Here is an 18,611-nt window from a genome sequence, read left to right on the forward strand (position 1 = left end):
AAGTCATGGCTTTCAATTCAGTCTTTGTTGCATCCTTGCTTATGTTGAGACCTGGTTTACCTTGCTTGTGCTAAGCCTGTAATAAAGAGTCATCTTCAAGTTCCTGTTGTCTGCCGTCTCCTGCGTTTGGGTTCCCCTGCTCCATTCAACTGTGACACTAATCAAAGATGGACTTTTCTACTAGCTACCTGACTCCTTAGAAAACCAATTACCTTCAGTCAGAAAAATTTCAGCTAACTGTAGCTCAGAATATAGCCACCATGAAAAACAACAACTGCTGTATTTAATTACATTTAAAAAAACTATGAAGTAAAATACAGTAGGCCCTACTTAAATGTGTTTTAATTAAATACTAGTGTTTTAAACATTTGGCCAAAGCACATGCAACATGTGTATTCCTTGACCCTTCAAAAGTTTACATACGCATACAACAAAAAGATAATGATTCTGGATGGATTACAAATGTGATAAGATAAATATCTCAATTGACAAAACAGTCTTAGTACAAGGTCCATTTAGCATATGTTCTGGAGCTTTCAATCACATGATCTTCATCAGCAGATGCAGTTGTCATGAATAAATATGAGGCCAAACGCAACAATAATCTACTTTATAATTATTATACATGAAGACGTGACTTACTTTATAAGTATAGAGATGTAACCCTAACCCTGTCTTTTAACCTAACCCTATAACCTTAACCACTCATAGCTAGCTGGCTGCTAACTTAAGTGTTAATGCTTGCACAGTATACCAGTTTTGTTTGGTGACTCATTCAATAACCAAATTCTTGTATCTAACCAATCTCTAAAGTCACGAGTGAACTTTGAACCTCAGCTTTTAAGCCAGCATGGACGAGAAGTCGTCTAAGGAATAGTTTGACATTTTGGTAAATATGCATATTTGCTTTCTTGCCAAAACTTAGATGAGAAGATTGATACCATTATCATGTCAAGCTTAGCATAAATAATAGAAACAGTGGGAAACAGCTAGCCTGACTCTGTCCAAAGGGAACAGCCCCTCTAAAACTCACTAACACATTATATCTTGTTCGTTTATTGCCTTTCAACCTAAGCATAAAAGCCCCATGTTTTTGCTTTGTGGGGGGAGGGGGGTGTATGTTTGCAAATATTTCTTGGATGGGCACAGTTTTCCCCTGTTTCAAATCTTTATGCTAGGCTAAGCTAAGTCTTTGCTTCATACATTATCTACCGCACAAATGTGTTAATGGCATCGATCTTCTCATCTAATTCTTGGCAAGAAAGCAAAGAACTGTATTCCCTAAAATGTCAAACTGTTGCTCAGAATTTGAAACTGGAACCGCGGTTTCCAATGTCAAGAATAAACTTTGAACTTCTGCTTAAATTACACAACTTTCTTGAAAACGCTGACTGTACTATATCACCATAAGCTGTGTAACAGAATTGCCCATGTCATTGCAAATGGTTGTCAACAGACGCTGGTAAAAGTGAGGAATTAATCCCCTTTTGAATTCTGTGTTTCACAATTTATCTTGTTATAACTATCAATGGCCACCAGATATTTTGTATCCAAAAGCAGTTCTCACCATGTATGCCATCGCTCAAATGGCGTTTTATAGGACATGTGGAAGCTAATATGCATGGGCGTCAGGGATTAAATGGAAAGTTTGGTTGACATGATCACATTCCCATCCCTTCTCTCCTCCTTGAACCTTGTTTCCCTCCCCTTGCACTCACACTTTCCTCCATTTTTCTTCACGCTAATTAACAGGCAGGGTGGTGATTAGTCATGAGGCAGCGCTCCCCACCCCTCCGTCATCCTACAGACTCAGAGGTGTGTTTTCTCTGTGACTTGAACATGTGTTAAAAGCAACTGGGTAGACACAGAAAGCTCCTGAGCAGTGGGGAAAATATGTTTTGAGTCTATAGCTGCTACTCATACACTCATACATACTACACACAGCTGCTCCACGATAAAGACAAACACACTTGAGGAAGCTGTCACATGTGCCCCGATCCACAAACACACATCTGGGTTCTCTTTGAGAGATTTACCCCTAATGAAACACACCGACATGCATACATACTGTACATAAATACAAGCTGTTGTTCCCCCATTTGCCTCATTGAAGATACACACCCAAACACATACACAAAGCACGTCATTATCGCAGTTTATCGTCCATTCAACGCCATGTTCGCACAAACACATTTACAAAGCCTTGTTAGCATCTCATTGAGGGATGACTGAGCTTGTTTCAATGTTACAAAGATGGTAGGAGGGGAGAGATGGAGACTCGACAAACAGAAAGCAAGCCCAGACGTTAACAGAAAGCCAGACAGGCATTCTGCCTTTGGGTTTGTGATTCAGAATACTAACCAGGTGTCTCAGCTCACACCCAAGGATAGAAGTTGTGATGTAGGGCAGAGCCAAGCAATCGGAGGGGAGGGACGATTTACCCTTGAAATCTGAGTGGTCGCCTTGGGTTCCTCCCTGAATTTTACGGTACACGATTGGCTTGCTGACTCAGATTGGCACACTGACAATAAAGGGGCAGTGCTTGTGATTTATATCAAATCAAGAAATCTGTTTTTAACTGAGAACATAAGGATGCCCAAAGTTTATATCTGCCCCCCCCAGAAAGTGTCAGCATCAGTAAGGTTCACTGTTGATTGTAGTATGCATTTGACAACTTTTCTAGCAAAAGGTTAACATTAGATATATGTGTCAAAACTCCAAGTTGTCCTTGGATTCTCCCTTATTTTAAATCCCACCGTGGCCTTGTATTAATTTCTCCATACAAAAATCAGTTTTAATTTGGTAATTAATCTGATATCTTTGTCATTGGGATTGGTGCGTTCTTTTGCATATTCCATTTCACTGTAAAATGTAAGTCTGATTTAATGGTATATTTCTCTGGTAATTAATGATGATTCTTAAATGGATATTCTGATTCATATTTGTTCTCAAAGTGTTTTTCAGATCACCTAAATCATGTTTATGTTTATTCATAATTTTTTTAAAGATGCATACTGAGGACATTATGAACAAAGACCATGAGCATCCAACTGATGCTATTCAGCATGTTTATTGTGCAAATTATTATTTAAACCCGTCCTGGCTCACAAATGCACCGTGATCAAGAGATATGCAATATGAATACAATGAACTACCTATGCATTATAATAACATAACAATAAATCCTTCAATTTGTTTGGTCATCATATCGTGGGAGCGTTTCCCCAAATATCTGCAGGTAGCAGCAATAGTCAGACCAAAAATATTGTCATATTATTGGTAGATATTATTGTTCTATTGGTAGCTCTGTGTGCTGCTCTATAGGACAACATAACATCATCTCGTGTATGTGTTTGTATGTGCTTGAAAGAAAGTTGAGAGAGAGTTTGGAGAATACCAGTGTATTGCATTTGTTCTTTTTTTCAGGCTGATTAAGAGGTAGAAGTCTGGCTGTGGGAGAGACAATGGCAGGAGAGAATCCAGTTCTTTATCCCCTCCTTTGCTTGCCTGAGCAGAGAACTATAGAGATTTGTGTGTGCTTTGCTTATTACCTTGGAAATGAAATGACACAAAGAGTTTGAGGTTTTAAGATTCAAAAGGTTTAATTCGAGGGTATTTTTCACACATCAGTTGAACAGTAATGAGTCCCAATATTTGAAGGTGCAGTTACAGAGATTTTTACTGCCGCATAACACAAAATGACCGTTCCAACGATCACGCCCTGCAGCTTGACAGCGGCATTGATCACTATGAACGGCACTGAGATTTCGAAAGCTTTTCAAACTCACTCAAGCACACCCATGATTTGAAATGTTTGTGTATCTTTCAATTTATTTTGTTAAAGAGGCTATAATCTGTATTTTTATAATTACAATGAAACAAATGGTTAAGTTTTATGGGAGGAGAAGGGATTGTTTGTAGTGAAAAACCTGACTCTGCAGTTCCACTCAGCTGTATAGAGAATCACAGTGTCTTTGACTTCATTGTTTTGGTTTTATAACATGCCGCTTTACCGTTTTGGTTCGCTCTCCACACTCTCATTTTCTGTCATTTCCATCAGCTGCAGGTTACTAGGAGCCCATTGTTACCTCTCTAGCAGCAAAGGACAGGCAGACAGACTAGCTGGTGAACATACAGTAGTGGAGCGTTTAACTGTTAAATACGTCAGTTAAATAAGTAGATATTTTTGGTTCATGGAGAGCAAAAAAATTTGAGTGAATATCGGACTTCACCAGGGGCCTCATTTATAAAACTGTGCGGCAAATTTGGGTCAGAAGAGGTGTACGGATGAAACATAGGATGTGAGTACACACAGAAATATTCGGATTTATAAAACAGAGAGCATGCACATCCTACGCTGGATTACCTTTATAAATCATTATGCTTCATGGCACGCCCATAATTGCCCTTAAATAGTCAGTGAAACGCCCAAAATTAATATTCATCTATACCGACGACGTGCGCACAGAGGGAAACAAAGCAAAAGAATTTCACTCAATGTGAAGTTGTAGTTCTTGTTAGAGAGGAGAGAGAGAGTTCTTGTTAGGAAAATATTTTGGAGGGCACAGTGTGCATTACTAATGCCAAAAAAGCTGTAGAGTGACAACATGTTGCAGACGCAGTTAATGCCACAGCCTCACAGGTCGGACCATGGCCCAAATTAAAAAGAAATGGTCCCGAAATTAAAGTTAAGGCAAAAAAACGCCTAGCGCTACCCCGAGAAAGTGTTTAAGCCACGGGACACCGGAGCTGACCCCTCTTGAAGTTGGACAGGCAAGGCGTGGTTTCTCCGAGTGCTCCTCTGTAACGCTGGGCCCAAAACAGCACAGAGATCCAACAGGACTGGAGCCGGCTCTGAGCCCATTCGTTTGCCAGCAAGTCTTCTTGCTGTCGGTCTCCATTTGCCACATCTTCCAACATTGCAAAGCCAGCCATTGTGCGTCAATACGCATGACATGCCTTTACCCATTCATTGGATTGTATCTAAAAGCTAAAGGTGTCGGAATTAATCTAATTGTAAATAACAAATAGTTCTGTGCAAGGAGCATGTAATTAGTAAAACGTTCTATTGCACCTTTCACAATGGTTAAAACATGCTTTAGACCTACAATAAAAACAAACCTTTAAAACAAAAATAAAACAATCTAAAGCCATAAATATAAAACACTATGATATTGTAGGCTATATGATGACCATGTTAAAATGATGTGCTTCACCAGACGGAGGCATCGAAAACAATATCAGTCTATTTGTCCTGTTTGTTGTATTATTCATGAGAATAAATTCCATAACATGCCAATATAATTACAGAACATTTGAGTTTTCTGTGCAAATACAGTATATCTTTGTTTGAATTTACGATAGTATCTTGTTTTATTTTGTCTGTTTTTCACCGCAGATGGATCAAACAGGTGTTTGTGTAGGATATTGATTGTAAGAATGGCTTTGTGAATTCTTCAATCATCATCAATAAAGGGATTTATTTTTTTATACACTGGTCTCAGATTCACACAGTTTCACGTGTTTCATTTATCTGTCATCGGTATCACCCGTTTCTGTCCGTGGAGGACCACACATTTTCCCATCAAGTTTGCTTTTTATAAATCACAATTCTTGCGTAGAGAGCAGCGTACGTCTTCCTTTGTGCGTACGCCATGTTTATAAATGAGGCCCCTGATCACCAGAAACATGATTTCTAATAATGAAGGTTAATGTTGCTCTGTGTCTGCTGGATGTGTAAATAGGCAACTGATTGCCAACAGGTTCGCCATGTCAACTTAAAAGATGATAATATGTCATTGTTGTGTTCACAGATGTTACTGCTGCCTCCAAGTTGCCAAACATTCAGCCCATGCTGATTTAAAAGCTTCATCACTAATCTTGTGCTTAGAGGTTGTCTCCACTGGTGGAAATGCAAGTGCATTTTCTTTAGTGCCAAAACAAGTACCAAAATATCACCGTGCCACCTTAATCTGAACAACACTCAACCTATCATGGCAGAAGCATTTTCCTTTGGAGCCACAAAATCACCAAACAAGCGCAAACTAAAACAAAATTTAAATGGACACCCAGTGAAAAAGCTTTGAGCCAGTGTGAAATAAGAGGACCATATACTGTATCTTATTTATTTTCATCAATTGTGCAGTTCCAAACTGCATTACAGACAAGACAGAAGAGATAAGAAACTGCACATATTGAGCCGAGACACACTGAACAAATGGAAGCTGAAACTGCGGCTTGAGATGTAAAAACAAAGAAAGATGACAGCCTTATCACAGTTTTCACTCTTATCCCAGCCTTACCAAAAACTTGTGATCTCCACTGCTGCTCAGTTTGTTTTAAATAGCTCAGTTGTTGATGGCAGTGTTGTTTTTTTCTTTTCTTCAAGCTGTCAGGTCAAACCAAGCTGAGTGAGACCGAACGGTCCACTTCTCCCTGTCAATCATCCAATACATTATACTGTATGTGGGATCAGTGACACTGCGGAAATGTGGTGGACAGATTTTGACGGATAAATGTGTGAGCGTAAATCCCCGCAGTTTACGACAATATGTCATCGACCAATGAAATAGAAAATAGACAATCGCTCACTCATGTGCAAGTTTATGTTGAACAGACACATCAAAGCAAATCCCTCAATTGTCTCCCCTAAGCCGTGAAAGAGCAGAGGGATGGATCAGCCCACAGTATGGCCACTACTGAAGATAGGAATAAAAAAATGCCTAAGTCCTCTTTGAGAGAAAAATGATTGAAGATTGTGCCAAACTAGGGCTGAGTGCAGAGAAACAACTCCAAACTTTATATTTCTGACCTGATTTGTTGTGTAACTTTATACGTTTGTATAAAACAAGTGTTTTTCAAGTGTTTTTTTCATTCATTCAGTCATCAGCACAGGACTGGTAAAAATCTTGTAAAAATCCCCAATCATTAACAAGAATGATACGTGTATAATGTATAACGACGAGAGTATTGCTGAGATATTGCAACATACTCAGCCAAACTTCAAATAATTCCGGTGGAAATATTTGTGACAGTTGCTGAGGGATCTTCAGTATTTATTTGATGATGAAGGCAAATATCTGGAACGTGCCAGGACTTTGTTTAAATGAGTGTTGAGTTCCAACTATGGCAGCTTCCCTTCCACTGTAGATCTTGAATAGCCTGCATTACGCCAACTACTCTCCATCCCAGTACCCCATTTCTTCCACTGGGACCTGGCATTCCTGTCAGTCATGTGCTATCAGTGAGGCTGCAGGCGCTGCTTAGGCATGCCCAACTATCTTCCTGTTCCTTTCTTTTTCTTCTCGTCCCACCCCTCTCGACAGTTTCTGTGTATCTCCCTCTACCACCTCAGTCCTCGGTGAGCACTCCACTTTTTACCGTCCATGCCCATTCAGTCTTCTTTTTAGGCTTCCTGTTGTCAACTTTCCTTATCTGAGTCTCTTCGGCTGATAGTTCATGCTGTACTCTAGTACTTTTTGCTTGGTTTGTCTTACTTCTAATCTTGCTCTGTCTCTTTTTCTCTCTCTCTGTCCCAGGTGTAAGGAGGGCTACCATGGACTACGCTGTGACCAGTTTGTACCCAAGACAGATGCTATCTTGTCAGACCCAAGTACGTCTCCTTTCTATTTTTTTTTAATCCGACAATATCGGTGTATTGACCTGCGACCTGAAAACAAATTCATAACAAGAACATGTTACATGCCTGTGAGCGAATCTCTGACTGTATCAGTCAACAAGATAAATATAAATCAAGTGAGATCAGTCGTACGTTAATTCTTCTGGGGCACCATGGTGGGCTACGGACCACAACGTCGCCAGTTCGAGTCCAACTAGGGAGCTTTACTGCATGTTGCTTCCCATCTCTCCCTCCCCTCATTCCTCTTAGTTTTCTACTGTCGGCTCATTAACGAAGGCAGAAAACAACCCAAAAATACAAAAGAAACATTTTTAAGTTAACAGAAATCTAATTTTATGATTTTTTTTTTATAATCCAAAAGCTAGTTAAAATATATACAATATCTCATTATTAGTGCAGAATATGAACTAAATTACATACATACTGCCTTAGATTAAAAAACATTTTGATTACTCTCACTCGGTCACTTGTGCACTGGTGATGCAGAATGTTTTAAAATATGTATTTCTTTGTGATGCATTGATTAATAATGATGCATTGATTAATAGTGTCATATTGTCCAGATTTTCAATTGAATCTGAGTTTGGAAATTATTGGAGTGATAAAAATCACGATTTAGTTACCAGACACAGCCATATCATGAGACTGCCTTTCTTTATTGGCCTGCATAGGTACAGTGCTACCATGCAGATATTATAATTAAATCCTGTGCATAAAACCTCCTGTATCTTTGTCATGGTCTTTAATCTTGCTTTGCTTTAGTACCTAATTTAAACATTTGTACCTAATCGCCCTTCGGGGACACAAATAAAGTTGAAGCTGAAGTTTGCTTTAGTCTCTCTAAAAGGCAGGAAAGGCTTTTTCCTAAAGTTTTCTATTCTTCATGAAAAACAATTCTCCTGAAGTCTTGGAATGCCCATGACAGCTGTGAAGTGTAGTTAAAAAATAAAGCAAAAGTCAGAGGTACACGGAAGAGAAATTGGAGGCACAGAGTTTTTCCCATGAGACTGCGGCTTTACAAATTCACACTGTTTTATGGAGTGCCTTGGCTCCTCTGCACCAAGAGTCAGAGAGAAAACTTAACTCCCATTGCCTTCTGTTTGATGCCACCAAGCCCACTGAGAGTCCATTAATGGGGTCACAAGCCAGTGTCACGAAGCATGTTTCTTTTTCCTTCATGGCAGCCACTGGGATTTATTTCATCTTCTAAAGACAGACATACATTTTTTTTTTGTCCAGATCGGAAGGGTTTTCATGGTGTTCTTTGAGATAAGCAGAATCACATTGTTTTTTGCACAGAAATGAACACCTGTAGAAAAAAATACAGCCCATTACAACATGTGTAGTACATTGTCATTTATTAAATATATATAAGACAATACGCCTTAGAAGTAGCCTGGAAATCCAGACCCAAATCCGAAAGATTAAGGGTCTGGCATTGAGTAATGAAAATGGCCCAACTCGAGGGGAGGCACCAAGCATGCATTTGAAAATCTCACTGCACGCAGTTGGATAACACTACGACCAACCACAACAATACACAGGGTGACGTATCTAGAGCCCCATACGCTTAGCTACCAGCGGAGCTAACTGGTAGATTAAGCTGTCGTCATCGGTTTAGCTCGCCTCTGGCCTGCCTATATCAGATACACCGATGTGATTGGTGCAGCTCGGCTACAAGGGCATAGTTAATGAGCATCATTACTCGATGCCAGAGTGACTTGCTGAGCAAATTCAAATTTGAATTCAAAGAACTCTGGATTTCCAGGGTACCATAGAAGTCAAAATATAAAAGATTTTTAAGATGTTTGTTTGATGTGTTTGATGCATTTTTTTATGCCATTTTATGCACATTTTGTAACAATGTGCAGTAAAATATACTGTATATACATTTGTTATTATTTATAAACTTTAAAATCTGCAGTGTATGGGCTTACTGAAAGCACTCCAACAGAATTATTCTTGGGTAAAGATGCCTATTTCAAGATATAGCAGGATTAAAAGCAGAAAATTAAAGTGGATGGAATTCATCAGTGGATTAAACATACAGTGGATCTTTCAGATGACCATAAAACTGTGTTTCAGGGAGATGCATCTTTTACAGTTGTGGAAAAACTCAACACTTCAAAGTATGAACAACAACAGTAACTCCTAAGCTCCAAAGCTATATTTGCACTTTTTAGGTTGCTTGTGTAGTGTAAACAATGAGCCAAATAGTTGATTTATTTGAATAATGTCTAGAGGCCTGTAAAATTATTCAGTATTCTAAGTAGTAGTAATCTAAATCTCATTTATACCTATAAGAAAAAACTGTAAAATGCTCATTGAAGCGCTGTCAAAACATGTTTTAGAAATCTTCAGTATTAAGTTTGTGTCATGAACTCATCCCCAACATCATTTGTTCAGGTAAAAATAATAATACAAAACTGTATACAAATTGTTGTGTACTGCAACTCCACGCATGCACATGTTCACCACAGCGAGCTGTGTTTTGGCCACAATCGTTCGACCACCATAAGAGATAAGTGTGCCCTGGAAGATTTGAGAGAGCAATGAAGCCTATTTTGATCTTTGTTGATACAGAGTAATCTAAAATTTACCCAGATTACCAAGGGTTTTGAGGATTATCCTGCGCTCAAAAGCCAAATCATATAATAACATGCACACATACATGCACACGCTAACAGCAACTACAAGTGGGACAAGGTCCAGTGAAATTCAATTCATTGCAAGTATGTGTGTGTGTTTCTGTGTGTGTGTGTGTGTGTGTGTGTGTGTGTGTGTGTGTGTGTGTGTGTGTGTGTGTGTGTGTGTGTGTGTGTGTGTGTGTGTGTGTGTGTGTGTGTGTGTGTGTGTGAGAGAGCAAGTTTGTTTTTCATGTTTGGATGCAGAGTTGAATTCTACATCTTCAGCATGAGACTCAAATCACACACTAGGGAGAGAAAACTTCCATCTGCCACGCACGCTTATCTTTTCACCTTTTTTAAAACTACTTTTACTGAAAACAATCTCTGTGCACCTCAGTTACAAATTATCCATCAATTCACATCTTTTGTCTTGGTATTGACTGACCACAAAGCAGCCACTCAAAAGAGCAGTCCGCAACTCAGTGCCACTTCGTCATACACACATCCTTACAGAGGTAGAAAGAGAAGCAGAGACTGTCGCGCACATCTCAAAAGCCCAGGCACAAAAGGACAAAGAGGCTTCCTGTCACGTACTCCAGCTACACTGCTGTGAACTCAGCTTTGGAAATGAGGTGGGGGAAAAGGTTCTTGTCCATACATATTGGTGCACATGTGGGGAAGTGGCGGGGTCTTTAATTGGAAACATGGGAGTGTGGGAAGGCTGCAATTTACTCTATCTGGTAAAAAAAAAAAAAAAGGAGGAGGGAAAAAAAAGTAATGAGTTCCTCCCTTAAAGGTCCAATATGTAACTTTTCTGCATTAAAATGTCTAAAACGACCATACCTATGTTATGTTATATTTGTTTTTTTGAGTTGTGTAGTTACACTATCCCAAATGTTTCCATCAAATGGCAAACCCAGAGAAATCTGTTATTTTATTTTCAGACAAGTCACGTTTCATTTAGTCGCCAGTCAGTGGCGTCATATGACCTTTCACCATCTAGTTACTCGTAACTTCCGTCAAAACGCAGGCACCCAGATGCTACGTTCAAGACTAAATGTAAATCATACAGTGTCACAGAATAAAATACTGGTAACACTGCTTTTTCTGCTTTTTTCATCCTCACCGTCCTGGAGATTCCCCCTGCAATCCCCACCCACACCCGTCTCTCAGCCTCGTTGAGTAGCTAGCTAGCATTACAACAAACCCCGTCCACCTGGTAAAATCCAAAAGGTGACATTGGCATGTGAAATATACTGTGATAGTGTGGTTTTAGCTGCTGGCTACTAATGATTAGCCAGCTAACGTTAGCTGCTAATTTTTGCTTACTGGCTCACTAGCTAACTGGTCAGCTATCTACCAATACAGATTGAATCAAAAAAAACTTAATTATGTTGGGGAAACTGCAGCTATTTTATTAGCATGACATGAATAAACATTACTAAACGTAACGTGAATAAACTTGAATGGGTGAACTCGTCTGTGAACAGATGCATTCTAATCGACGATAGCGTTTAGCAATAAAAACTCCCATAATTCCATGCAACTTTCCAACGTTTATAATCCATTGTTTTGGTTGAGAGACCCCTAGAGGCAGAAAGTTACATATTTTACGTTTAACTGTGAGAGAACGTTAGGGCATGCCACTAACAGTTGGGCTAGTTGCACCTTTAAGACTAGAGGTGATGTTTGGTGGAAGATTGAAGAGGAGCATGAGGGGGGTGAGTCGGCTTTTGGTTTTACCCAGCTGATTTACAAACTGATTCACACACACACACACACACATACACACACACACACACACACACACACTGGCTCCCCAGTTGCCTGCTCCCCCAAGTGAAAGAGGGGATTAAGGATTTGATTCACTCCTGCCATTGTCTCTCCCACCCGCCAGATTTCTGCCTCTTAATCGGGCCAAGAGCATCTGACATGATGCACAGGTATTCTCTAAGCTTGCTCAAGGCTCCCACAAGACGGCATACGTGATTCCCAGGGGTGCATTGAGTTGCCAGTGCGACGGATTGGGGGCCTGCACGTATTATGATTGGTGAATGTCTCCAGACAAGGCAATGCCAGAGCGAGGGAAGTGTATCATTGTTGTAATGACATCATCTGCACAGGCTGTGACAGTCAGGGCCATTTAGAGTGGGAAAGTGTTGGCTGTTGCCATGAGCAATCACAGAGAAAGGCTTGAATGGATAATACAGATCAGGCGACATCAGTAAGGTAATGCATTCACTTCTTTGGCCTTGCCAAGTGTTTGCTCCACAGTGACAGTAAGCGCCTAGTGTTGACCACCTTAATCATGCAGTTATATCTCAAAACTCCACATGGCAAAAAGCATAATGTCCGCCGGCCAGAATTGATTGGCTCGCAACTGTTTTATTCATTAATTTGTGAGTTGTTATAAGACTGACTATGAATTAGAAGGAGCTTATGATAAATGCTGACATTTGTTAAATAATCTGTGGAAGATAAATTTGGAAATGATTCCTGAATGAATGAATTCGATTAATTTAGGGATTTCAGACCTGATTTCCAGGCTTTTCTTCTCATTTCTCTCTTATCTGTGAAATCATGAACATCCCTTTGCCTCATTAAGAGTTTGTCATAGAGTTAATGACAAACTTACTTAATACTTAATATTCGTACTTAATACGTTATTTTAACATTTGCGGGTCTAATTGCTCTCTGAAACTTTCCCTCAATGTCATAAGTTTGCTAACTGTATTTTAAAGTTTGATCCTTCAAATTAAAAAGGCCTTTTTTGTCAAATCGCACCCCTTAATAGAGCAAGATAACCTTATGCCATTATTATAAATCCATTCATCCAAATGTTCATTTGTGTTTTATCTGAATCCCGCTGCAGTTCTCTGGGGTGTTTGTATTGTCCCTCATACTTACAAAGCCACAGCACTGACAGATATTCCCATGGTACAATCAAAATGCATTCAAGAACAGATGTTTTTTTCTGTCAGACTTTCTTTTTTTCTTTTTTTTTTTTTTGGAGAGTGCCCACAACATAATCTGTCAGGAGTTGGCAAGCCGCATTCTATTTAAAAACTCAGACCACCTCTGTCAGAAAAGCAATTACTAGTGAGGGTTTCATTTTAATTTAAATGAGATTACATTACAGTGACATGAAAAAGGGGCGCTGACAGGATGGAAAGAACACGAGTGCTCCTTTTTATCTGTTTCCCCAGCACTGGGATTGGGGGGGAAAGACTTAACTGCAGAAAGAAAGAGGCTCTGTCTGTGTGTACTGTATGTGAGAGACAAAGACGCACAGACAAGAGTGTAATGTACTGTATGCCTAAAGGGTGCGCACGCATGTGAACGTGTGTAACAATTACTGCAATGCTTCAGGCTGAAATCAATACAAAAGCCCTATGCAAAGCAAAGTCACTGACATAAAGCTATATGATATGTCTTTTTCAACTTTTATTTTCATGATCCTTCCTCTAATCCTCTCAGCCCCCATATCTTTGTTGTTTTCTTTCTCCATGCAAAGCCACTGTAGGCTGTTCAGAGTGTATCACAGAAAAGCATAGCAAGCATCTGGGGCTGGCTGGCTCATTACCTGGTGCACAAGGGAGAGCCATGTCAGAGAAAGCCGTCAAATCCACTTTATGGTCTAGTTGCAGCATGTGTCTCTCCCTAAGGTGAATTCTGAGTAAGATAGAGGCACATCATGTTGTAACTGTTTTATTCTCCTCTCTCCCTCTCTCTCTGTCTCTGTTTACCCATTCCCTACCTTTTCTCATGCTATCTGGCCTTGAATGGAGCAGCTGATGAACTCGGGATTGAGTTCATGGGTAAGACAACTTTGGAGTGCTCAATCCTTCATGTTCCTTACGTCTGTGAAATACCACATGCAAAACACATCCAGCACAACAAGGCCACTCACCTTGTAAAATTAATGCGGGCCAGTCGTCATGGAAACACCGTGGTGGTGAATTAGGTGTATTCTGTCTGCATGAAGAACAGTGCCGTTAGATGTAAGGATGGAGCAATAAAGACACACCACGGCAGTTCATGTATGAGTGTGTGTCTACTTGCCTGCCACATGTATGTATACATTTCTGAATCTGTTGCATTATATATGATGTTTTGAGTTATCTAAAAGCCTATACAAATACTACAAATAAATAATACAATTTAAAACCCTTTTGAATTCAATTGATATCACTGTAGCTGCCCTTCAACCTTCCAGGGGGTTAACACATCTTTGAAAACCAAATTATCTAGCCCTCTTTCATAATAATGACACACTGTTCTTTGTCCAGCGGGAATATACAATCATCCCCCCCCCCCCGCCCCAGCCTCTACCACACTCATACCTTTTTCCATTTTCTCTCTGCCGTCTTTTCCTCGTTGTCTGGCTCCCTTATGTGCATACATGGAAACCAACATTGCGCGATGTGAAGTTTTCCATTAAAGCGGCTTCATATACTGCCATCACGTCACACACTTGCTCCAGGAAATAGAAGGCGCCCTTGAAAGCAAAAGCCTGCCCTGCACACAACATTCCTCAGTTCAGTGATTTTAATCTGGGGACTAAATTAGTCTAGAATGCTACTGCAGGTGGGCGGATGTGTTAGAGGAAATGAGAACAGGATTGATCGATTGATAGCTGGACAGATGACAGACTGAAGTGCAGGTAGTTTTTTGGCTTTGAAAAGCACTGCATGTGCGCTCACTTGCTTAATCATGGGGTTCCATTATGACTTCCGCTTCTGCTTCAGCAATGAATCTTTTATAGATGTTATATAAGTCCAATATGTGACCGTCTGAGACAGTCAGTCAAAATACAGCAAAGCTCTGGAGTGGGATGGAGCGCTCTGAATATGATCTTGTCTTTTGATTTTCTTGCTTTCTTTTTAGCCCAGCAGCTAAAGCTCTGTGTGTCTCACTAGTTTGTCCTGATATATTTCTGGCTGGATGCCTCCTTTTGTCATGGATACTTTAGCATTCTCTTCATTATAGCATTTTTGTTCTGGTCATAAGTGGTTGCTATGGCAGAGCTAGCCATATGGGATTGTGTTGTCCTTGTGTCAATATGACATGGTTTAGCCAATATAGCTGATGCTGTTCAGTTTGTTCCATTTCCCAACATGCTCTTGCATCTAATTTCAAGAATGCCTTGTAGGCATCAGGCATGAAAGGCCTGTAATGGTTTTATGTACAGACTGCATGTTGGTTTTTCCTCACAGCCATTCAGCAGAGCTTTGTAAACAGCTGTTTTTATGTTCAAATTTTGGAAAGGCCTATTTCCTCTATCCAAAAAAAAGCTTGTCTCAGGTGGTGCCGCACATGAGCGCTGATGATGTGGCAGCAGGGAAAGATATTCCCCATATATTTCAAAGATGGAACTGTCGAGAGGTCATTTCACTGATGGTTAAAGGCTGGAGGGTTTACAGGGGCACATATACTGTATACAAGTGACACATTACTTATGAACAAAGAACAAATGCAACTTCTGTTGTCCATTTGTAAAGTGCAGCTTGAAGACATTCACTGCTGTGTCCCTGACAAATTACAGGCTGGGTCAAGAATCGGCGAGTCAAGAACTTGTTAACAGCAGCACCACTCAGAAGTATTGTAATATTAAATATGTGGTTTGACACTATGTTCTATTATGCACAATAAAAACCCAACATATATCCCAGGGCTGATGTTATTTGCCATAATGGCTTATTAAAGTTATAAATATCACCATATATGTTGAAGACATAAAGACATTTCAGTGGACTAAATTGCAGCAGAAAATGTTCATAAGCTGCATTTGTATGTATAGTATTTTACCTTCTTCTAACTTAAGCTAACATATTTTTGCTTAAGTAAAGTATTCATAGGTATTACTTATGGTTGAATTCCCCATAAGGTTTACTGTATAAAATTGTACTTTCATCTTTGCTCATAGTTTATTTTTCTGCTGGAAAATATACTGCCCCAAACATCTTTATCACAACTCTTTTATAACCATATCTGATGAAAGAAAACAGAAATATATGTCCATTTATGTAGATATTATCCTATTTTCATCATCCTCAAATATCAATATTGGTGTCAATATCACAAATCCAGTACCAGACAGACTATATGCACAATATAAACTAATAATATAACTAAACTAGTTAGTCACACTCCAAATTGCTCTTTTCAAGATGATAACATGCCAGCAAAACAACTCAACTTTGAAATGTCATACTTTCAAGCCATTATTTGCCAAATAACCAAAAATGTGACCAACATTATCCACATAGTTTAGCGTAGCATAGTTTGTCAGTTTGCCAGTGCTAAATAAGTAATAGTGTGTCACAGCTGGCCACCTCTGCAGCATGTCTTAAGAGTGGTTCTATTTTATTTCCAACACATCCTGCCTCCTTTCCACAGGAGCTGAGTGGGCAGTTTGGACCTCTGATGTGTGTATATATATATATATATATATATATATATATGAATCTCTACATATTGTAACTCCAGGATGTGTTCTGATTTTATCTTCATCTTTTGCCAGAAGCATTCTAATATTAAAAAGGTTTCCCTCCAGTTTAAACTCAGTTACACCACACTACCCCTTAAATGTGTTGATGCAGCGCTAATGTAATGCAGAGGAAGGGGAAAAAAGGAAAAAGAAATGGTGCAAACAGACCGCTTGGTTGCACTCCAGTGTAATCTCGGAACACAGGAAGCTTTCCATCTGAGCCCTTAAAACAAGAGTTGGGGGAAGTTGATAAACCAGGGTAGACAAGCACGGATGAAGAAGACCTCCCAGGACAGTTCTCTGTTGACAGCATCAAAAGCCACAGACAAGCCCTCAAAGGTCATGGACAGGTTGTGGTGATGTTTTCTGCACTTTACCCTGTAGTTGTCAAGGTGGTGAGATCAGACACAGGGGGATTTCTTGTTTTTGATGGATTGAGTAATGTCACAGTAGGTTGTGTTTAAGGTCTCTCCAACTCTCCACAGCGGATTAGTTACATACCAAACTGCACATTTTAGACTGTGCTTATATTGACCGCTAGATTTTTTTGTCGTGTTTTTAATAAGCCAGTGCATGGACCGCCTTCACTCCTCTGCGCCATGCACTATAGTAAGTAGTGCAGCTCCCCAATCCAGCTGCTCAGTCAGACAGATATCTGCTGGGATCAACTGCTACTTGTCCCAGCTGCTTGTGACCTTAAGCCTATGCTGCTGATGTGCAGGGGTCTGACAAGAAGCTCCGGGAGCATTCATTTGCTGCTAATTCCTTGTCGCCATCAGTCTCTGAATGGTGACACACATACAGTGCGCACACGTACACTCTGTGCGGCCCCTGCTGTGCAGCCAGTCCATCGGCGTTGCCTGCTGGGTTTGTCTGAATGAAATGATTATCACACTTCAGTTAGCACATGTCACTGAGCCCTGCCTGTGTCTGCCATGTCCCTATCCCATGCTCAAACACTGACATTTACTGACAGCAGCATTGGTCGCTTTATGCTAATGCAGATTGTGGATGGATGTATGTGTGTGTGTGTCCATCCGCCGTTCGTGTGAGCTCGGTATGTTAATTCATGATATGTTTCTTCCTCCCCGCTCAGTCACAGCCACAGCCCATATCCTTTGTGTCACAGTAGAAATGCGATGGCCTGAACTGTATTCTCTCCTCCGCAGAGAGTGGTGACACCTACCAGAGGCAGGTGCTGTCCATCTTCAGCATTGCCTCAGGGATCTGTCTTCTTGGAGTGGCGTGTATGGCTCTCTACCATCGCAACAAGTGAGTGATGCCAACCAGCACCACATTAGTAGAGTATGCCCCCGGCTGTGCAGAAAGAGCACTTTACTATCATGGCATGGAGCCCAATAAAAATTCTTCAGTGTGAGTCAGCTAGAGGATGTTTTAGCAAGGCATTACATCTAAATTGTGTAGGATGCATTTGGGACATATACTCATGTAAGATTTATTTGGAAAGTGGTTTTAGCAAGCAGGTGTGTCACAAAATGCTTCACACAAAACAAAATACACAGATAAGGCAAGAGCTAGAGCAAGTTCAAAAAACATTAGACCTTAAGCGCGTGTGTGCATGTGCACGACTGGATAAGAGGTAACCTGGCAGCACGAAAGCAGCCCGCCAAAGTCAATAACTCACTGCACGGAGGAGAAAGAAAAGAAATGCTGACAATGTCAAAGTAATAGCAGAGTTTAAATACGGAGTGAATGTAGGTTGTGATGATTGAATTGATCTTGATATGAAACAAAAATGGGATTATTTTTTTAGTACTGTAGCGTTCGAAGCACAGCCATGGCTCCAAATAAATGTAACAGAAATGATCCAAACCCAGAGTCCTTTTTAAATTGA

General features: G+C 40.1%; 1 protein-coding gene across 2 annotated transcripts in view; it reads left to right on the forward strand.

Annotated features, from left to right (window-relative positions):
- Positions 1–18,611, forward strand: part of nrg3b (neuregulin 3b) — a 222,297-nt gene that overhangs the window by 183,530 nt on the left and 20,156 nt on the right. The window contains exons 3-5 of one of the 2 annotated variants that reach the window (XM_039788572.1): positions 7,539–7,612; positions 14,058–14,084; positions 17,926–18,028. In XM_039788572.1, coding sequence (XP_039644506.1) covers positions 7,539–7,612; positions 14,058–14,084; positions 17,926–18,028 — 204 coding nt within the window. The remainder of the gene's footprint in view (positions 1–7,538; positions 7,613–14,057; positions 14,085–17,925; positions 18,029–18,611) is intronic. The other variant, XM_039788573.1, reaches the window with a different exon arrangement.

The sequence above is a fragment of the Perca fluviatilis genome, chromosome 21 (genome assembly GCF_010015445.1).
Source record: "Perca fluviatilis chromosome 21, GENO_Pfluv_1.0, whole genome shotgun sequence".
In the NCBI taxonomy this organism is placed as follows: domain Eukaryota; kingdom Metazoa; phylum Chordata; class Actinopteri; order Perciformes; family Percidae; genus Perca; species Perca fluviatilis.